The sequence below is a fragment of the Podarcis filfolensis genome (genome assembly GCF_964270895.1).
Source record: "Podarcis filfolensis genome assembly, chromosome: 12".
In the NCBI taxonomy this organism is placed as follows: Eukaryota; Metazoa; Chordata; class Lepidosauria; order Squamata; family Lacertidae; genus Podarcis; species Podarcis filfolensis.
In genome coordinates, this window is record NC_139614.1 from 10,958,081 (window position 1) to 10,981,518 (window position 23,438).

At 40.4% G+C, this 23,438-nt stretch overlaps 1 protein-coding gene across 5 annotated transcripts in view; it reads left to right on the plus strand.

Annotated features, from left to right (window-relative positions):
- The window catches only part of ULK4 (unc-51 like kinase 4), a 165,128-nt gene that overhangs the window by 104,484 nt on the left and 37,206 nt on the right, over positions 1-23,438 (plus strand). For all 5 annotated transcript variants that reach the window (XM_083577636.1, XM_083577634.1, XM_083577637.1 and 2 more), the window contains exon 35: positions 929-1,114. In XM_083577636.1, the coding sequence (XP_083433762.1) occupies positions 929-1,114 (186 nt within the window). The remainder of the gene's footprint in view (positions 1-928; positions 1,115-23,438) is intronic.

The window sequence follows — 23,438 nt, forward strand, 5'->3', positions numbered from 1 at the left end:
GGTGTCATGGACTTTGAAGACACTCGAACTCAGAACGCAAGGGAGAAACATGCTAAGGGGAAGGCACGCTTGGCAAATCCACACCATAATCAACTCCCACCTGGGAACCAATGTCCCCACTGTGGAAGGACACGTGGGTCCAGAATTGGCCTCCACAGTCATTTACGGACTCATTTTTAAAACCATGTTTATGGAAGACAATCTTACTCGGCTATGAGTGATCGCTGAAGAAGAAGAAGAAGAAGAGTGTGTGTGTATGTGTTTTCTCACACGGGGGTTCCGTTCCTGCCCCCTGCACGTGTTTGCGAAGGGAATATAAGTGTGTTCCACCCTTTTAGTGATGTGTTTAGTGACATTTTCAAGTCACTTCCTGGTTCACCATGCATGGTATTATGTCATTCAGACACACATTAATCAGTCGTTGCCTGTATTATGCATGTGTATTTGGTTTGCAATGCAGTTTCATAAGTTTAGTAAGTGCAGGTAATGGGACAGAGGGGTTGTTTGGCTCTTCCAGTTGGATCTGGAGGTAGGACGACAGCTTTCCCTGGATGAAGAGGAAGGACATCATCCTATTGTGACCAAAGTTTTCAGATTATGTTTACGAAGGAGTCCTTATCCTTAACTGTGGTTAATGCCCGTGATGATAAGAATTAAATCAAAGAAGTTCAACTCAGAAGGAAGGGGATGGACAGGGTATGTGATTAAGCAATTGGAAGCGTTCCATGTGTATCCATATCTATGTTATGAAACAAGTAGTAAAATAATTGAGCTCTAAAACACTGTATTATAATTGCCACTTTATTAAAGTAAGATTAGGGTAAGCAGAAATTGTTTAAAGTTAGAAAGTGAATTCTGCTACTTCATCTGAAACCAAGGATACTGATTTCAGCAAAGTTTGAATTTCATTTACTATTTTCATTTTTAGCTTCCAAGTGACGACAATGAAATATATGTGAACGCATCACAGTGCTTGTCTTTGTTAGTTCAACTCTATGGTGGGGCCAACGTGGATAGTATGGCTCCAGAAAATATGGACAGCTTTGCTGAAGTACTACAGTTCAAAAAGGAAGTGAAAGATCAGAAGCTTCTGCTGAGAATCATTAAAAGACTGGTAAGTCACCTACTTCACATCTACAATTTTCATGAAGTATGTCTAATGCCCATTACCTAATCTGCAAACTAAGGGATACAAATAAAGTAAATATTTATTTGAAAGGTAGATTTTTAGGAGGTGATTTTTCTGCTTATACAAGTATAACTATTTTATACAAAGGCTTACTTTGTAATTTAAGAGGCACAAGTTGGTTAACAAAAACAATATAAATAGCTTAAAATATACTGTCACAAAATAATGAAATACGTTTTACATAAAACTAGTGTAGATTCTCAAATGCTTATATGGACATCATCACCTTTATGTGACTTCTGAAACTACAAAATTCTGCTCTGATAGGTCCCTTTAGGGAGCAAATACTAGAAATGGGCTAGATTCACACACAACATGAAAACATAGCTTGTTTTAATATCTGAATCTGAGCCCAGAAATCATAGTTTAAGGTTCTGAAACCATGGTTTGAAACAGGTTTGCACACTGCAATTTGTGCTTTGGTTTGCTATTATGTTTTTTTTTCAGATTTTAAAAATATTTTTATTAAGTACAAATTAGAAAACATACATATTCACAACAAAAGAAAATACAAAAGAAAAAGAAAATACATCTAACCAAGGGAAAAAAATTAGAGAATATTTTGTCTCTTTTCATATTTACAGTTATTTATACCTCTATAAAATGCTATTCACAATAAAGCAGTGAAATGAAAGATAAGATATCAGAAAAAAAGAAAAAAAGAACAAAGAAAGAATAAAGAAGTAAAAGAAAATGATCATAAGTGAAAAATTTTTAAAGTAGATAAGTACTCACAATACATAGCCGTTTCCCATCTATATTTATATTCAATTGTATAATTTCATCTTGTCCTTATCCACCTTAAATAAATTATTGTTGTTGTTTGTAAAAAAAGACTTCCACCATTTACCTCACGCGTTTTTAATCATCCGTTCATCAGAACCTCTGTTCTTCATATTTTCCCTTTGGATTTCCTTAATGTCTCACTTTGTATTTTTTATATTACGCACAAGATTATTCTAAACACAACCAGATTTTTGTAGTTGAGCCTTGGTTTTGTAAATAATCATTTAAGAACTCCCATTGCTTCATAACCATAGTTTTGGATTTTCTCCTTATTATATCCGTCTGTTTTGCTAATTCCAGGTACTCGCAAAGTTTCCCCAACCATTCTCTTTTGGTTGGGATGCTGTCTTCTTTCCAATAGCTAGCAATCAAAATTCCTTGCTATTGTGTTTAGATTCACAAACCATTGACAAGCTGCTGTAAATCAAACCATGATTTGCTTGTTGTACATCTCAGATAAGAGTTGGCTCTTTAACTATAGTGAATACAAACCATTTAATTTGATTTTTTCATTTCACTTTTAATTCATGTTCCACCTTTTGTACACAAGGCAGATTACAAGCCGTAGAAACCAAGCAAAATATAAAACAAAGATCACAATCCTATAACAATTGGACCCAATGCAAATAAGTCAGGATAGAAAATATGACTTTAAAATAAAGGTATATAAAAAAATTAAAAAAATTGTCTAGTAGCATCTGTGACGTTAACATATGAGAGTGCTGGAGGTGAAATATTTAACAGGTTACCCAATCAGAACCCGGGGGGTGGAGTCAGAGGGACTATAGCTCTGGGAGGGGTGAAGGGGGGAGTTCGTTGGGAGTTGGGTGGTTGGTTGGAGTGGGAGTGAATTGGGATAAAGTCTGTGGTAGGTTTAGTGTAGCGAAATAAGCCGAGTCAGGAACAGTTAGGAGCTAGGAAGACAAGTAAAGATCTGAGAGGTAGTTTAGTGAGTGAGAGCAGGTAGCGGAAGTTATAGGTCTGGATAGGCACCCCATGAATGTAATTGACCGATACCATTTATGAAACCACACGCTTGTTAAACTGCAATAAATAAACAGAAGTTTATGTTCCAATTTAACCCTGACTGGACTCAGTATTGTACCAGGTAGGGCCTGGGTGGTGGCAGCGAGAAATAAAGTGGTGGCACAGGGATCAATAGACGGTGAAACGTCCGGGGACCCTGTGTGATCGCCACAGCACTGTAGAGACCAACTAAGGTTGTTCTTGGTATGAGCTTTCGTGTGCATGCACACTTCTTCAGATACATTGAAACAGAAGTCACCAGACCTTTATATATAGTGAGAGGGTGGGGAGGGGTATTATTCAGAAGGGTGGTGGGAATGGGTGATTGGCTGATAGGTGTGGTAAACCTGTTGATGACTGTTAACGACTGCAATTACAGGAAAAAGCAAGGGATGAGATGGCCAAAAATAGCTTTATTGCGTATAGTGAGATAAGAATCCAATGTCTCTATTCAGAACAGGTCTCTCCATGGTTTTAAGTTTGGTAATAAGTTGTAATTCAGCAACTTCTCTTTTCAGTCTCTTTCTGAAATTCTTTTGTAATAAGAGCTACTTTGAGATCTTGTATAGAATGTCCTGGGAGATTGAATTGTTCTCCTACTGGTTTCTCTGTTTTGTGATTCCTGGTGTCAGATTTATGTCCATTCATCCTTTGGCTTAGGACAATGATATATATATATGTGTGTGTGTGTGTGTTGTTGTTGTTTAGTCATTCAGTCGTGTCCGACTCTTCGTGACCCCATGGACCAGAGCACGCCAGGCACTCCTGTCTTCCACTGCCTCACGCAGTTTAGTCAAACTCATGCTGGTAGCTTCGAGAACACTGTCCAACCATCTCGTCTTCTGTCGTCCCCTTCTCCTTGTGCCCTCCATCTTTCCCAACATCAGGGTCTTTTCCAGGGAGTCTTCTCTTCTCATGAGGTGGCCAAAGTATTGGAGTCTCAGCTTCAGGATCTGTCCCTCCAGTGAGCACTCAGGGCTGATTTCCTTAAGAATGGAGAGGTTTATAGGCGTTGTTTGTTGTTGTTGTTTGTTTGTTTGCTTCCTTTTTTTTTCTATTCAGTCTTTTTTCTTTTTTGTATTGTTTGATGTCGTTTTCAAAATATCAATAAAAAGATTAGTAAAAAAAAAAAGAGAGAGAGAGGTTTGATCTTCTTGCAGTCCATGGGACTCTCAAGAGTCTCCTCCAGCACCATAATTCAAAAGCATCAATTCTTCGGCGATCAGCCTTCTTTATGGTCCAGCGAAATGAAAGTCCAATGCTGTAAAGAAAAATATTGCATAGGAACCTGGAGTGTGTGTGTGTGTGTGTGTGTGTGTGTGTGTATTTCTACTGCATCAGACCAACACGGCTACCTACCTGAATTTAAAATAAATGCGGTTTAGGCATCATATTATATTTAAAATAAGCTATGATTTAATGTGAATGATCAACATACTGATGCAAGCTGCCCAAAAGTTCCTGCAGTGTTTCTCCCACTGCTACTGCTGTGCCATTGATGAAGCAAGTCAGAGTTTGACATTCTGTTGTCCAATGTTAAATGGTATGTTTCGTCCAAACACCAAGGTATGTTCTTGACTTGGCATTCCTGGCTTATTTGGGGGAACAAGCCATGAGCCCAGAGGACACAACAAGCTGGATTCTGGCTTGTTTCATCTATGGTGCAGTGGCAAGTGTAGGAGAAATGCTGCACAAAAACAATCATTGGGATGTGTACACTGGGCCATAGTTACTTGAGGAGAAATCTGGTAGTCAGGAGATGTATTTAAACAAGATTCAACTAATGAGGAAACAGTTTCATCGGTTAAATTGCACCTTAGCTTTTAGTCTGCATGAGTAAGACATGTCAGAAACTGGTTTTAAAAACATGATCATGCCTTTCTATAGCAAAAATGAGCATGAGAAGAATTACCGGTATTTTCCCTTGAGTAGGTCATAGACATTTCTCTATTCTGCAATGTGAAACACTTCGTTTCCCGTCTTTTTAGTAATTCTGTTGCATTGCAGAACTACAGATTATTGATTGTTCTCATCAAGAAAGAAAAGCACTAATGGTAGAGTGGTTATAAGATGCATTAATTATCAACAAAAAATACACTACCACTTGTTAGTGAATGGAAACTTGCTGGCATATAATGACTTTTCATTCCTCTCACACTTCTCCCGCTTAAGTGGCAAATTAGTTTCTTGGAAATAGATTGAACAGGAATACATGGCAATTCACATGATATGCACACTGCTTATAATACTTCTCACCTTGAAGTCTCATGGGAAGATCCTTTAGCTGTATTTTTAGGTAATTAGCTCTTCCTCAAGAATAGCAACCAAGGAAGAGTATTCTGCCCTAATAGGGATATCTGCTCTCTGAATTTGTCATCTTGGTTTTATTGAAGACAGACAGACAGCAGCTTCTGCATGGTTTGTGAGAACTGCAGCTAGGTGTGTGAATAGTACAGATGCAAAACCCATGAGAAAGAACCATAATGCATTGGCTGGCATTTATACTCTGGAGTTGTACAACTATAGAGTAGATACATCAGTTTTGGTAGGATCATCATTTTTACTATTGCTAATCTGTCTGGAAGGGTAAAATGGGATAGTTTGTGAATACTGTCTGTTAAGGTGTCATGAGACTTTTCTTCAATACAATAGTATTGTTGTAAGTTGTGGCGGGGGGTGAGGACACGTGTTAGGTTGTATGCTTGAAATCCTTCTAATTCCTGGATCCGGCAAAGGTTAAAACCCAATGGAGGATTGAAGTAGCCAGGCCAGCTTCTTGGTAATGGTCCCCTAAATTTAGGTCCTGGGGGTAACAAAGGAAGTGGTTCTGTGCCAGAAGACAAATGGGTGGGACCTTCCTGTCTCAACTGGTTAGTAAGGTAAAGGGACCCCTGACCATTAGGTCCAGTTGTGACCAACTCTGGGGTTGCGGCGCTCATCTCGCTTTATTGGCCGAGGGAGCCGGCGTACAGCTTCCAGGTCATGTGGCCAGCAGGACTAAGCCGCTTCTGGCGAACCAGAGCAGTGCACGGAAACACCGTTTACCTTCCCGCTGGAGCGGTACCTATTAATCTACTTGCACTTTGACGTGCTTTCGACCTGCTAGGTTGGCAGGAGCAGGGACCGAGCAATGGGAGCTCACCCCGTCGTGGGGATTCGAACCACCAAACTTCTGATCGGCAAGTCCTAGGCTCTGTGGTTTAACCCACAGTGCCACCCGCGTCCCCAACTGGTTAGTAGTTAGAAGGAAAAAAGCCAAAGTTGAGTTGTTTGGGAGAGCTGGGCTAGAAGAAGCAGACTGCAGTAGAAAGAAGCCTGAGAGGGAGAGACATGTTTGATTTCTGTTTGAATCCAAGGCTGTGACTGTAGGAGAAGCAAGACCCTTTTTTGGGTGTTGATGCTGTGAGCCCCTACATTGAAGGCTCAGGTTGTATACATGTGTAAATAAAGCATATATCATAAAGACACCATAGCGTCTACTGTTCCTGATTCCAAGGAAAGGGAACCCTGGGTAAGTGCCTGGAACCCCTGGAGTTTTGCGCCACTCAGAGATTCATATGGAATGCACATGGCAAAGTTACACTGAATGTTATATTCAACTGAAGGGCTGCAGGGAGAATTGTTTCTGTTCCAATCACTACCGATCCCACTCAACCAGATACAAAAGTGGCAGAAAAAGAATAATTAAATAGAAACCCATTGGCTGCTGCTCAACCAAATCCACACTTTTTGGCTAACCCAATGACCAGTAAGGCAGCCACAAGACCACTAACCTTATGTGAAAGACCTGTAATATACACAGATGGACAAGGCCCAAGTATAACATCCACGACCTATAAAATTCTGCTGTGGACATTGGTCTGGATAAAGAGGAATGTTTTTGCCAGGCGCCTAAAGATATGTAATGAAGATGCCAGACAACCCACTCTGGGGAGAGCATTCCACAGATGGGGAGCCACCACAGAAAAGACCCGTTCTCGTGTTGCCACCTTCCAAACCTTTCGGATGACAGGCACAGGGTCCAGGTGGGTTCAGATCGGGAGAGGCAGTCCATAAGGTATTGCAATACTGAGCCGTGTAAGGCTTTATAGGTCAATACAAGCCCTTTGAATTGGGCCTGGAAACTACTGTAATTGGCAGCCAGTGCAGTCAGGCCAAGATTGAATCATATTTGATTGGATCATAGAATTATAGAATTGTAGAGTTGGAAGGCACCCCAAGGGTCATCTAGTCCAACCCCCTGAATTGCAGGAATTTCAGTTAGATTATACATGACAGATGGGCCATCCAGCCTCTGCTTAAAAACTTCCAGGAAAGGAGAGTCCATCACCTCTCATGGGAGTCTGTTCCACTGTCAAACAGCTCTTACTGTCAGAAAGTTCTTTCTGATGTTTAGTTGGAATCTGCTTTATTGATCACAGGCCTCCCAAGTTCTGTTTATTTTCTTCCTAAAGCTTGCTTCAGAAATAAAAAGCTAGCTTAAGACTAAGGTGCATTTATACATATAAGAAACAAGTTGTGAACTCTATGTTTTTGTCGCAAAACCACTGTTGATAGTATTAATGCCGCAGCAGTTTTTAAAAATCACATTGCTAGTGTCAAGAAGCCTTATTTGTATGTAAACTCCACCCAAGGTTTTTGTATAATAGTTACAAGCATGTTTTAATGAAATTTGAGACTCTTGAGAGATCATAGATACCAAGGCCTTTACTGCTAAAGAGTTGCTTAGCAACCTTAAACCATTACATTTGCAGGCACTGTAATAATATGATACACTTCTCTGTTGCCAGTTTCTGATGAAAAAGTAGTAGAACTAATCACATTCTAAAGGTTATATTCTGGTGGTGGGTTAGGAAACTATGCTGTAAAAGAAGTCTTTCCTCATATTGACACCAAGGTAGATTTTCACCATTGTCCATTAAGCAAATATATATACTGTTTCCACACAGCTGGTTGAGTTTCATACAGTGGCGTTTCAAGCTGCAAAAGCCATTGTTGTTCCTTGTTGGCATGACCTGACTTCAAAGTACCATTATTCATTTGTCAATAAACATCACAATTGTAACAATGGTGTGGTCATTGTTGAGCAAACACCACCATATTTGGTTCTTATTGCTGAGTGATAAGTTCCACATTGTAAGCAATGTATTCATAGCCCATGTGATCCTGCCTGTGTGCACACAGTTATCTCCAGTAAAGATAGTTCTTTGCTAATTCCTCAAATTACAACTTTCTGTGAACACACATGTAAGATACATGCTCACATGCATGTTTGTACAGGACACACTAGGAGATCTGGTAACACCACTCACTGTAATATCAGAAGACTAGCAAACTTTTCAATATATCTGGACTAGGAGCTGAGGGGGGTGGTGTGGAATGGAAAGTGTCTTTTGTAATTTTGTATAGGTCTCAGTGCTTATTTTCTGTTGTCGGTTTTGCTAGGTTGGGGATAGGAGATGCGTCTGACAACAGAATTCCATTATGAAGCATTCTTTTTGAAGATCTGGGTATCTTGAGTTTGTGTTGAATGGCAGATCTAGATTTGTAATGTTAAGAGTGTTTAACATGTGCATACTTACTAATTACTCTTGAGGATTTCCATAAAAGTGAACCGCCCCCTTGAATTAAATTCTTACATAGCGAGAGAGCAGTAAAAAGGAGAGAGAGAGAGAGAGAGAGAGAGAGAGAGAGAGAGAGAGAGAGAGAGCCAACAACACATGATGAATCCATGCTTTGAAAAGGCAGCTCATCTGAACCTCAGGTTTACAAGTGATGTCTAAATATAGCACTTGGAATGAGGTTGTGCTTTCAGTGTATTTCACAGTAATTGACTTTTTTAGGTTTAGATGATGTTGTAATTCACATATTCAGGAATGAAACCTAAACATTTTGAATTATGAAGGATCACCTAGTTAATCATTTATGTATGTGCCCACTGCTGTCATTTCTTTGCAAACTATTAAAATGTATTTTTAACATGAATACTATTATAAATGTATAACAACCATAATTTGTATAGTGATGATGATGTATTGGTCTATGCATGAGTTGTGAATTACAGTTTCATATTTCATACTGCTTTTTTCTGGGATATGAAGTCCTCTTGATTAGAACAGCCTGCCAGAATATATATTCAATTGAGTGCTTGACCTTAGGCATCTGTTTTCTTTATTTTCATATTTTGATGTATTCTGTGCTTGGACTTTTACTTTTGCTATCTCCGCTAGTTTATTATTGGTTGTAAATTAGGGGTGTTGTTGGTGTTCATTAGGACCTTTGGTCCACCATGAAATACATCTGATACATTATTAAATGCTTTTCGACACAGTTCCTCAGATTTGCACAGTAGTTTTAAATTGCCCATGCAAAATGCTTTCATGATTTTGAAGGTATGCTTTAGATTTGGAATTAACTTGTCATCCACAGAAGTTGAATATCTATGTCCTTGAATTCCAGGTGTTAATTAACTGCGTGCATGCATTCCATTTTGCCACTTGATTTCCAGTCAGAACTAGCTAGCCCTATGGCAAAACTATATATGGTATGAAGAACAGCTTGTTTTCCACAGTGATCAACTAGATGCCTATGGGAAACACAAAAACAAGAACATTTTTCAGTGAAATCAGTGTCACTTAGTTATGAATAAACATAGAAAGGGGGTGTGTGGGTGTGCGCACGCATAAGCCCTAAGATATAGTGACCTCATTTACATATCACATGTGCAAACCAGAACCATTAAGGCTTATGGAAAATAGTTGCCTCTCCCCCTGCCTTATTTCTTTGTGTTTGGGGAGCCTATGTCTTCAACTCTCTGGGAAAAGGAGGCAGGTGACATAGTACTGTGGTTTATGGATCCTATGGAAATAAAAAAACCCATTAAAACCAACTTTATTGCATATTCCTTGACTTGGACTGGGGGGTGTCATTTGTTGCTCCAGCAACAAAATGTCTCAGGTTGACCCTCAATGTCAAAAACTTGAAAAACAGATCTGGAGAGCCAGGGACTAGATAGACAAATATTCTGTCTGGGTATAAGGCAGTTTCCTATCTCTCTGTAATGATAAAAGGTTTAGGCTTGGAACCCGTGGACAGGTGCCTGAGTGCTGCTTTTTTCCCCTCAGATTTTTTTTAATGCCTGAGATACAGAAATAATTACAGTCATACCTCGGGTTACGAACGCCACAGGTTGCGCGTTTTTGGGTTGAGGACCGCGCCGAACCTGGAAGTACCGGAACGGGTTACGCAGGCACAGAAGCACAAAATGACGTCATGTGCAGAAGTGCCAAATCGCGGCAGATGCTTCAGACTATGAACGCTGTGGATTGGGAACGTGCCTCCCACACGGATCACATTCGCAACCGGAGGTATGACTGTATTATGAACCATGGAAACATCACCAAGAAAAGGAAGATTTTAAAATGTTACCAAGAAAAGACTTTATTCCTTGTTGGTGAATGAAGAAGAGCTAGAAAGTTCTGGTTAGAATTAAAGTATCTGATAAATAAAACCCTTCTGATTAAATTGGTGCTTGACCCTAAAGGTTATCTCATTACGTATTTGAAAAGAATAGTTTCAGAGGCCAAAAATCTATCTGTTCTTTATGTTAGTGGCAGCCAAATTAGCCACCAAATATTGGAAAAATAGTAAAACACCATCACTGGAATAATGGGGTATGCAGAGCAATCCAAACATATTTACTCAGAGGTAAGTGCCACTGAGTTCATTGGCGTTTGTTCTCCAGTAAGTGTGCTTTGGATTGAAGCCTTAGCTACTGTGATCCTGGTAACAAGCAATATACTAATTAAAGAAGGACATTGAAAGATTAACCTATTTTGAAGAGAGGCAGAAATTGCTTGGATATTATTGGAAATCTAATTATGCCAATATCAAGGGAAATCCCTTCTCTTCGTTGTGGAATGATGAGATGATTTTCTTTCCCTTTTACTTTTTTAAATATGAATAATTCTGCTCCTATTTTCCTGTCCTTTTGTGCCTTGTTGACTGCAACATGTATTTATTTATAAATTTGTTGCTATATCATTTTTAATTTATGAGGCACCTAAAAATGTGTCTGGTAGAAGGATAGAGTGAATTCTGTTTCCTACAATGCTAGTTTTGTTTGTGCAATGAGTTTTGTAGATGAGGGAGTATTCATATATGAAGCCCCTTAACAGCAGCCCAAATTAGTACAATCCAGGGAATAAAAACTTCACTAACTGATGCTGTGCTGTGTCTACTGAATATCTAAATCATAACCCTGAATGAATACATTTACATCATGTGACTATGGCCTACTGCCTCTTTTCCCTCTTCTCTTTAAGGAAATCAAAACTTTTGTTCTGGTTCCCACCCTCCAAAACAAATTCAAAGCGTATCTTGACTCCTTCCTAGTTGTCTCCTGTGCAAATTCTTGCTCTCTTCAAATACATTCCCCAGCTTCTGTAGTCCAACCATCTTCCCCCTGAATGGTGATGTTTTGCTTTCTTATTTCTTCCAAATTGTTTCAGATCATTTCTTCTCCAATAAAACTTAATGCTACACATGACCAAAACAAAGTTTTCTATATCAGTTGGGTAGTAGTTGGTAAGCTTCAGAACAGGTGAGCATTGTGAGCCCCGCTAGAAATAAGGTATAAAAACTTCCTAATAAAATCACCTTCATGCTAATCAAACTCATTTTCATTGGTCAGAAAGACTTTCTAACCTGCTCCAGTGGCTCTAAATGAAGCTCAGAATCCCACTAGGGGGCTCCGTGGCTATAGTAGTGTACAGTACTTGCATGCAATGGAATTTGCACCCTCCTCAACTAGCTAGCAGCTGGCCCAGAACAATTTAAAAGGACGGATATGTTATTTTTGCAGTTAAAGACTTGCATTGACCGGTACTGCCATCTTTGTGTCACACAAAGCGCACTAAGATGCACATTCTAAAACATTCATGGTTGAAGTAATAGCGTTCCTTTTATAATCCGAACCAATGTTGTGACTTTTAAAATGTATAAAATAACTAGATGTGTGTTATATCCTGAATGAATTTGCATCCAAAACATAAGGGACGTCTTAAGACTAACTGTGCATTTTCTTGGGGAATAGTAACTTATAAGGGGTCTTTTATTTTGTTCCAAAATAACTTTGACACTTAATCATATTTGCCTCCACAAAATTATTTCTAATTTTGGAAGCTGCAGTAGTGAATAGGGCCACTCAATGAGTTGCATATATATGGCTATCTGCCAGGGAAAAGCAAATCTTCTGCTTTGCATTCTGAAAGGTTATTTTATTCAGTAGTTGAGAAAGCACTTTTCCCATAGTAAGTGCACAAGGAGTGCATTTCAGTAAATAGCTTGACTCTTCTTCAATCACAGTGGGCCCACAAGTACTCAGGGTCACTTCCCTTGTATCACCAAACCATGACCTCAGACTCATGCACTCTCATCTCCTCCCATTGTGTGCCTCAGTTGGATTATTTCTATAGTTTGTCATTTCACCCAGTAAATTACAGTTTGTGTTAGCCCTCCAAACCAGGATTATAAACCGTGGTTTGAAACTGGTTGGTTATCCTTGATTGCAGCCCTAACATGGACCATAGTTGTCCAATTTGGATATAACATCAAGCGTGCACACACGAGATGAACACTTCTGTGAAAAGTTTACGCCTGCTCCCAGCTAAGCATTAGTTAAAATATACGGTTGAAAGACAAATATGTGATTTATTTTATGTGAAGTATTTTGTAATGAACATTTTTTGTGGTCACTGTCTTCTAATCTGTTAAGGCATTTCTGATACTGTACAGTGGTACCTCAGGTTACATACGCTTCAGGTTACATACGCTTCAGGTTACAGACTCTGCTAACCCAGAAATAGTGCTTCAGGTTAAGAACTTTGCTTCAGGATAAGAACAGAAATTGGGCTCCGGCGGCGCGGCCTCAGGAGGCCCCATTAGCTAAAGTGGTGCTTCAGGTTAAGAACAGTTTCAGGTTAAGTACGGACCTCTGGAACGAATTAAGTACTTAACCTGAGGTACCACTGTACATGTTTCTCCAGTAATGTAATGCTTTTGTGGATGATTTGCACACTGGCGTGTTAGCATAGCAGCATGTGACACACATACTAGGTGACAACTGTGCCGATCTTGATGCAGATTGCTGCTGGTCCTAGCCAGAGAATGTTCAGCACAAGGGCAATGGGGTTCTAAACACCTATGATGACGGGAACCTTTACATGACACTACATGCTGTATTTATGGCTACAGTTGCTAGGGAAGTTGGCATCTGGAAAATCCCTTAAACTTGTTCCCCTCCCCACTTCCATTTTTGTTTCTGAAGACTTTAAAAAATCTTTTTTACCTTACTTTTTCTTCCGTCCTATAGTTAAACTCCCTCCACATTTTTCTGATTCTTCTCTCATCCTTTGTCCTAAGGCACCTACCTGACAACTTTCCACACTTCAACTTCTACAAAATGAAGCTGACGATCTGTAGAAGAATTGGAATAACAGCAACATCTTGAATATTCATATGCCTTATCTTACATTGCACAGTGACCAGCATATGTTTCACCTGGCTCCCCATTCCTAAAAATGCTTGGTACTTAAGTTTTGCATGTTCTTAAAAATCACATAACAAGTACCTAGTCCCTAATTTTTGATGGTCAACATTTTAAATAACACCTTAAACATGAGTGAATACTTTTGATTTTTGCTTGTTCTATCTATGGATATAAATGGTCAAGTTTTTCCACAGTGACCAGTGACTGTAGGTTTCTGGGGTCTGATTTCAGCAGCTCTTGTGAATCATAGATCTTTGGGAAGTATTAAATAATTATGGAGGTATGCGTCAAGGTTAGGCTGTAAAACTAGCTTGCTGTTTTTGAAGATGTTGGCAAACCCTTATTAGTGATTTGTTCTGCCCACATGAGGTGGGGCAGTTATGTTGCACCAGCATAGCTTCTCCAATTGCGTCATATTTTGGATGGAAGTAATATCAAATCCATTTATTGTGAGGACCATGCCTGTGCACAAACATCAACACTACAATAGTTAAAAATATTAAAACTTTATACTCGCCACCTGTTAAATAAATTGGTTGACTGGGCTGACCACTCTAACTTGCTTAATCCGGAACAGGCAGGGTTTAGAAAGGGCCATAGTACAATAGGCCATTGTTTGGTATTACAGACAATGATAGATAAGTATACAAAGACACATAAGAGCAAACTTTTTGTGGCTTTTGTAGATCTTACATCCGCTTTTGACTCAATCTGTAGGGACAAATTATGGCAAAAACTATATGAAGTAATATGTACTAGTACCTAGTGCTGACATGGAATATTTAGGGTGAGGAAATTGCACTGCATTCAACAGAACTACAAACCATTTTACTTAATTAGCAGAGGGAAAGACATAGAATGAGGAATGGAAGTGAAATTCAGAATCCCATAGCCATTGGACAGGGGTGGGAAAACCTTTTGCACAAGGTCCACATTCCCCCTGTGTAGCTTTCCAAGGGCCATGTGGCACCAAAGGGCAGAACAGAGGCAAAAGTGGGTGGAGCACTGAATGTAAATTTTACATTTGTAGGGTAGACTAGTTTCTACACCACCTCCCTCCCTATTCTCCATCTAGGGAAGGAAGAGGCATTAACACTTGGGGTGCAAAGCAAGGCAAGTGAGGGGTGTGACCTAGGGGGAGAGACCTGGAGGGATGCATTCAGACCCCAGGCCTGAAGTACCACAAAGGACCATAGGATGTTACCTTTGAGTGGTACTGAGTAGCCCTGTAGCTATGCTCACAGTGGTTTATGGAGAAGTAGGCGCTTGTAATGTTTTGCATTGACTCGTAATACAGCACTTGAGGATATCGGAACGCACCTCAGTGTAATCTATTGTGTTACAGTTTCTTGGGCTAAAGATTCCGCCAGAAGCATACTTGAATTCTGGGGGTAGATAGGTTTGTGGTTACTTACAGAGTGGCATCTGAGGCTGTACTGTGCTAAACACACACTGCTCACATTTATACATGTCAGCCACAGTTTAAGTAATAAATTATTATTAGTGTTTGAGTCATCCCATGGACAATCAAACAAGCCTTTCGTTGTTACATGAGAGCATGGCTTTTCTGCCTGCCTCCTACCAACCCCCAACCTCTCACGCTGTCTTCCTTGCACTGTGCTAGATTAGAAATTTCCCCACACAAAATCCAAAATGTGATATTTGGCCTTCTTTTATTTCCCCTGCCCCAATGTTAAAAACAGCTTTTCTACACCGGGGTAGGCAACCTAAGGCCCAGGGGCCAGATGCGGCCCAATCACCTTCTCAATCCGGCCCGCGGACCGTCCGGGAATCAGCGTGTTTTTACATGAGTAGAATGTGTGCTTTTATTTAAAATGCATCTCTGGGTTATTTGTGGGGCCTGCCTGGTGTTTTTACATGAGTAGAATGTGTGCTTTTATTTAAAATGCATCTCTGGGTTATTTGTGGGGCATAGGAATTTGTGCATTTCTACCCCCCCCCCTCAAAAAAATAGTCTGGCCCACCGCATGATCTGAGGGATGGTGGACCAGCCCACGACTGAAAAAGGTTGCTGACCCCTGTTCTACACATTGCTCAAGTGCATTACTTCAGGCAGTGGGAGCCATTAATGGCTAGGGAGAATCAGTGAGGAGTGCAGTAGCATCAAGGTATATTAAGGATTATGTGTTAACCCCATGGAGATAAGTGACAGCTTTCCTAAGGAGTATATTTTCCTCTCTCTGTCTGTTTCTCTGTGGAATTACCAGGGAAATTAATAAGAGCGGGAGGCTCCTGCTGTAGTGGTTCAATAGATTGGGGGTGGCAGCTCCGTGGTGCATTGAAGCCCTGATCTTGCACGTATTAGTGTGCTGTTGAGTCCAGAATGCACTCCAGAACAGCCCCAAGGCAGCTTTTGCAATTTTAATAAAAATAACCTCAATTAACTACTTGCTGGGCACCTTTTAATTGTGTGTTGCTGCTTTCCTATTGCTGCTTTCTAGAAGAAGCCTGAACAGAGTGGACAGTGATCCCTTTAAATTTCCTTCACCTTGCAACACAGGAACTTCAAAATAAAGCTAGAAAGTGCTTTTCATAGAGGAGAGGGCAGGGAATAATCTTGTTGACGGGCAGAGTTTTGATGACTGGTCAACTTCAGGAGAAGTGCCAGCAAGAGCCACTTAGCCTTCTAAGTGGATTTAGTTTCTAGCCACTCTTTCTTCACAGCTCTGTGGCTTTGGGGCAAGACAGGTGCCCAAACCATGGTTAAGGAGGGAGGTTTACAGAATAAAAACACAAATACATACTATAATAACAAACAATAACAAAAAACCCCCACACTTTTCAAAATATCTCATGAAAATCTTCATCCTGCACATTCCAAAAGGAAAAATATTGCAAATGAAGGGGTTTCACTGTTCCCCAGTGTTTTTCAGTTATTCTTTCAGAGAAAAAAATTAAAGTCTTCAGGAAAGAAACCAATTTCTTTCCACCTATATTTTATTTTTTTCTTTGCCTTCATAATGCCAGCAGGGTATCAGAATGAAATTTCTAATAATTTAGGCAATCAAATATACTCATCTCTTCTGTTGAGAAGATTTTCTCTTTTACTTTACCCCATTTCCAAGCTTGCCTAGGTGCTTGATATACTTGTTTTCCTGCTTCTTCCTCCATTTGCCTCGCTTTTCAATTCCCATCATGTGAAAGTTAATTCCTGTCATGATCTAGGTGAGCTCATGAATCCCTAGTGTTTTAAACAAGTCGAAAATAAAACAGGCTTGTCCACCCCATTTGAAATAATAACATCGCAAGTAAAGATTATAATTACTGATATGTTTTTCATAAGCATGTTTTACCTTAGGGCTTTTTCTAAGGGCCAAACCTATTTATGGTGCAGAAAATCTGAAAACAGGTATGCATGGTACTTGTATGCTTTCCCCTATGGAACAAATGGCTGCTGATAATCTTTCCTTCCCTACAACCTGTGGCATTGATCCAGTTCTCCTATGACTAATTCAATCTTGAAAAACAGAAACACACACACCAAACGGCATCCCACAGATCTCCTGCATCTTGTCTAGCCTGATTCTAAATGTTATTGGGTTCCTATTGAAATACTAGCTGAAGGCCCATCAGTCTAGTGGATTGTCCAACCTTCTGCATCTCCTCCTATCTGCTTGTTCTGCGTCTCAACAGCTTTTGTAACTATTCGTATACATTCCCACCCACAGCTGCCCCCACATTTTATAAGCTAATTGATTGTTCATGTAAAACTTTTCCGCAACAGTCATTAACGAGGGTTGCCATATGTCTGGTTTTTCCCAAACAAGTCCTCTTTTTCAGGGTTAAAATTTCTGTCCGGGCGGATTTTAAAAATATTGCCAAATGTCCGGGGGTGTGGTGTGGTGTACCACTTTTGGGGGACACCAGCAGCTAGCGGTATGAGTCGGTTCAGTTCCCACAGCAAGGCACTTCCAGAGCAGAGTGGCGGCTTTCCTTTGTGGAGCAGTGGAAAGGCAGATGCGGCCGCAACTGCTGCCTCTTGTGCGCTGCCTCTGCCATGGCGCCGCCCTCCTCCCTGGGTGATCGGCTTTGACCTGGACCACATGCTACCACCTGAAGGAAAGCGCCCAGGTGAGCGACAGCCAAGGAGCCAGGGCAAGCGATGGGCCGGCACTTGCTCAGTTTGTTTCAGGCGCTACTTGAGCACCTAAGACCAGTGGCGTAGCGTGGGGGGTGCAGGGGGGGCCGGCCGCACCGGGCGCAACATCTGGGGGTTAGGGTTAGGGGGCGCAAATCCACGGGTTAGGGGGCGCAAATCCATGGGTTAGGGGGCGCAAATTACTTGCCTTGCCCCGGGTGCTGACAACCCACGCTACGCCTCTGCCTAAGACAGCCACTCAGCTGCTGGTGAAGTCGGCAAGGCAAGCAGCAGGGCAGTGGGAGCAGCGGCTGCTCCTCACAGACTCCACCGTTGCCGCCACCTCTCCCCGGGAACGGTGTCGCAGCCTCAACCAGGCGTTCTGCCATCACCGGCCGAAAGCAGTGTTGTGACATGTGCAGGCAGAGGAGGAGAAGGCGGGTGGCACGGTACAGGAAGGAACAGGACTCTGTGGCTGAGGCGGCAGAAAAAAAGAGGAGGAGGCAGGGTTTTGGCAGGCCGCAGCCCTTCCGACAGGCTTGATGGCGAAGTGGGAAAACTCCCACCCCCGAGTCCTTTGACGCAGCAGTTCTGCTCGCTGCCCAGGGCAGTCAGTCCCCCTGCAGCAAGTGCCGATGAAGTCAGTGAAGCCTGCTTTCGAGTAGACGTGCAAGAGTCTTTCATTGTAATTCTGCTCATTGCTTACTCAGGAAGTGCCACTGTGTTCTGCGGATCTTGCTCCCAGATAGGTAAGTGTTGGATAAGGCTCCCTTTGGCCTTGGTGGAGAGAGTGCTATTGAGCTGGGCCCAGTTTGTGAGCTGCCTGAAGGCAACTGGCTGGCCGCTGTCAGTACAGACTGCTGAGCTTGATATGCCAAGCAACTCACATTTGTATTTCCAGGCCATTTTCCTGAGGCTGAATATGTCGGATGACTTACAGTTCTCTGTTTCCAAGCTTTATTCATGTAAGCAATGTATGCACATTATTATTATTATTATTATTATTATTATTATTATTATTATTATTTTGTTGAAAGTTAAGAACATTGCTACTAGCAATATATCACAGCTTCTACAGAGAGTCGTATAGCAATCTGTAGTTAAAAGTAGATGTTGGCAAATGCGTCCTCTTTCTTCCTCTTCCAAATATGGCAACCCTACCTTTCTGTTATAGGAACGCGGGTGGCGCTGTGGTATAAACCACTGAGCCTAAGGCTTGCTGATTGGAAGGTCGGTGGTTCGAATCCCCATGACGGGGTGAGCTCCCGTTGCTCGGTCCCAGCTCCTGCCAACCTAGCAGTTCGAAAGCACGTCAAAGTGCAAGTAGATAAATAGGTACCGCTCCGGCGGGAAGGTCAATGGCGTTTCCGTGCGCTGCTCTGGTTCTCCAGAAGCGGCTTAGTCATGCTGGCCACATGACCCGGAAGCTGTCTGTGGACAAACGCCTGCTAGCTCAGCCTATAGAGCGAGATGAGCGCCGCAACGCCAGAGAATCGTCTGCAACTGGACCTAATGGTCAGGGGTATATTTACCTTTACCTTTCTGTTAAGTAGTTCAACACCATGCTTCTTTCTTAGCATTGCGAAGGTTTTGTATAAGTTAAAGTGCCAAAGATCTCTGAGAGTACTCTGCTACAGCCAAATATAACCTTGGGTCAAATGGCAGCACTTGCAGGTCAGGTGTGTACACTTGGGCCTTTCATTGGAAAGGCAGACTTCTCTTCCTGTATACTGTAGAAGATAGAATTGTGTTTCAAAAAGAGAGACACTAATTCTTAATTTTTACCTTGTTTCTTTACCTTGTTTTCTAAAGTTCAATTGAAATTGCATTTCCGTGTTCATCATAGAATGTATAATTCTCGTCTTTTTTGTTTCACATTCTTCTTCATGTTCTGGTTTTTGAAACCTCAGGCTGTTCCATTACTATTGTCAGTTCCTTGGCTGCTACTTTTTCTGTATGCAGTGTGATGACATTGTGTATCTTTTTAGAACAGTGAAAAACATTTTTAAAAGGGGGGCTCAGAAATCTTTTGCAATTTTGTATAAAAATGTAAACCGACAAGCAGATACAAAGCTTTAATTTGAGGACTGGCTGCCCCATATAAAATGTAAGGTAATTGTAATATATGCAAGCAGACACTTGTTGTGGCAAGTAAGGTGGGAAAATCTGCAGAACACACAGGTACAATGCAATAGAAATAAAGAAGGATGAGAAATGTAAATTGGAAGCCTGGGAATATATAGTGGTAAAACCAGTCTACTTCCGATGACAGACACTGGGGATAGCATGGTGAATACTAGCCCTTTGGGGCAGGAGCTGTCTCTAAGAATGTGTCTTTACTATGACTAGCCCTGATAATGAGCTGAGCCTGTGGGCACTATTGCTATATATTTTTGCACTACTAAAAAAAGAGAAAGAAGCCACCATCATAACAACCAGAAGATAAATCAAATGTGGGAGTATGGCAGTCTAAAATTCTGTACATTTATAAATTGGGTATTACGCCGGAACTTTTCTGTACCCAATCCATCATATTCTCATTGATATTTTGAAACTAGGGTAGGAAAGGATTGTCCAATCATAACATTTGGGGCTAGATGACAGATTTTGACACATGTATAGCCCATCTATACAAATAATTATTTGCAGGGGTTGGTTGTTTTTTTTAAAGTTACAAATTAAATTTAAAGAACAATTCCCCTTCAACTGTGAGTACCAATAAATTAATTCTTCCTAACATTCTCCAACATTAAAGGCTACCCTCCTCTCTCTGACAGGGAAACCAAGTTTTTTCTCTGTGTGTTTTCTGCTCTCACACACACCTTTCTCTGGAGATGCAAATCCTCTGCATACTTAGTAATCTTTTCTCAGAGAGAAACTGGCCAAATAGGCTCAGTAGAGGAAGAGTGAGATTAGCATGTATGAATATTAGAATTAAACTTCCACTTTTACTTTTAAAAAGTCACAAAATAGTGAGCAAATTTTTGAGTCTGTCAGAACTCTTCAGGCTGAATGCTAAGCAAAACAGGAGCATGGGTGTAGGTGGAGCGATGGTGAGAAAAAGGATGGTTTGGTAATGGAACCACAATGTCTGCTTTGGTCAAAATGTCATTTTTGTTGTGCTTCTCGTGATGAGCTGCTGTACTTCAGAATTTACCATTGTACCACTGCCCATGTTCAAACAAATGTTGAACAGCAGTTGTTTAAATTCTGATTCTATAATACTAAACAGCATTAAGTGCCTATGTTTGGTTGTTCAATAATTTTAAAGAGGAGGTTTTAGCCCAATGTTCCTCAGTAATAATGCCTTGTTATTGTCTGATATGGTTGAATAAACATGGCATAAATACCAAATAGGGTTTAACTATAGACACAGATCAATCATTTCTGTTATTAAAGTATTGCGTTCTTGCTTTTGTATTTTCATCTAAGGCTAGCAACACTGACTACAATCCCTCGTTGACATTAATTAAAATGTTGCATCTGTTGATTAACCACATAGTTTACATGGGGGAATTGAATGTTGTGGTATCATAATAGTATGATTGCTGCTGGTGGGTAATTAAAGCTTATACAATGTTTAATAATTTTTAGAATCATAACACATTATGTGTAGTGTCAGTCATTCTCCTAGTTTTTATTCTAGGCATTCTTGGTTGCTTGTTAGTGGCTCACGTACAAGGGTTTGCATATCTTTAATAGCTGTTGATCATGAATCTGCATGCTAATTTTTAGATAACAGAATAGTGGAGAACATCCTTTCAGCCAAATGGAGCTCCACAAAGAAAAACAGCACCATCATTTTTGCATTCTCAACAACTGAATAGTGGGCTGAACAAGCTAAATCATACATCATATTGCTTTCTGCCCATTATCTCTTAAGTACTGCACAGCCTCACTTAAAGTGCAAGCCAATTTAATAATAAGTTTAAATGTTAATTAAGAAATAAAACATTATGGAGGAGGAAGATAAATGAATCAGGCTGCATCCAGATGGCAGCTTGCTCTAAAAACTGAACTACGAAAGAGGAAGTAGGGCAAGAGGTACCTCTAAAAAACGCTTGCCAAAATTAAGAAATTAATGTTTCTTGAGTTGTTGAGCTTCCTTGGGGGAGGTCACCCTTCAATTGTTGAGCTTTTTAGTGGGACGTTAGCCAAAGTTATTGGTTTTTTTAGAGGGGAGTTGTTGAACTTTTGCGGGGAGGTTGCCACTGCCAATCACCCACCTGCTCACCAGCAATCACAATCTTATACAGTCATACCTTGGGTTGAATATGCTTCATGTTGAGCGCGTTCGAGACCAAATTCTTGAATCAGTTCTAATACTCTTTTAGTACTAGATTCTGGCTCCTGTAACGTCAATACTAAGTCATCTGCAAAAGCTTTCAGTTTGTATTGTTTGGCTCCAACCTGTATACCTTTAATCAGACGGTCCCTTCTAATCATATTTAGCAAAACCTCCAGGACCGAAATAAAGAGCAATGGGGAAATTGGGCAGCCTTGTCGTGTCCCTTTCTCTATCTTGAGTTCCTCTGTCACCACATTGTTAACTATTAATTTAGCCTTTTGTTCTGAGTAAATTGCACTTATACCATTTTCAAACCCTTGACCAACCCCCATCCCCTGAAGATTTTTCTTCATAAAACTCCAAGAAATATTATCAAAGGCTTTCTCTGCATCTACAAAAATTAAAACTGCTTTAGTATTTATGTTCACTTGCAACTTCTCCAAAATGTTAATTATATTCCTCGTGTTGTCAGACAAGTGTCTACCTGGGAGAAAACCAGCTTGGTCCTTATGTATCTCTTCCACTAATACTTTTTTCAATATTTTAGCCAAAATATCAGCAAATATTTTGTAATCTACATTGAGCAGGGATATGGGGCGGTAGTTCTTAAGTTGTGTCTTTTCAGACTCAGTTTTCGGTATAAGCGTAATATAGGCTTCCTTCCACGACTCTGGCGCTTTTTCCCCCTCCAAAATTTCATTACAAACCTCCTTTAGTGGTTGAATTATCCAATCCTTCAGAGATCTATAATATTTTGAGGTTAGGCCATCCGGCCCTGGAGATTTGCCCAACTGCATATTCAGAATGGCACCTTCTACCTCCTGTTCTGTGATTTTATGGTTCAGCATTATCTTGTTTTCTTGAGAGATTTTTTGTAATCCATTTATTTTTTAAAATTGGTCTATATCCAACTCTTTCTGTGGCCCTTGTGTATATAACTGTTTAAAATACCTCTGGAAGCATTTTCTAATTTCCACTGGATTCTGAATGTTCTTTCCTTCCACTTCCAAATTGGTAATAGTATTAAGCTTTTGTCTTTTTTTTCATTTGCCAAGCCAACAATTTTCCACATTTATTAGCCAATTCAAATGTCTTTTGTCTCATTTGTTTAATTTTCCATTCAATTTCCTGATTCATCATCTTCATATATTGCACTTGAAATAACTTTATATCTCTCAGAATCTCTTGTGACTTTGGTTTCGCTCTCAGTTTCTTCTCACCCTCTTTTATTTTTTCCAAAATTTTATCTTTTTTCTCATTTTGAGCTCTCTTCTTTATTACATTCTGTTGGATCAGAAACCCCCTCATAACTGCTTTGCTTGCGTCCCAGATTACTCTTTTTTCTGTAGTAGTGTTCAGATTTATCTCAAAATAGTCTCTCAAGGTTTTTTGGGCCTTCTTGATAACCTCTTGATCCCTAAACAAGGTGTCATTCATCCTCCATCTGAAGGAACCGGTTGGTGTTAGTTTCATCTCCATTTTCACAGCATTATGGTTGGAG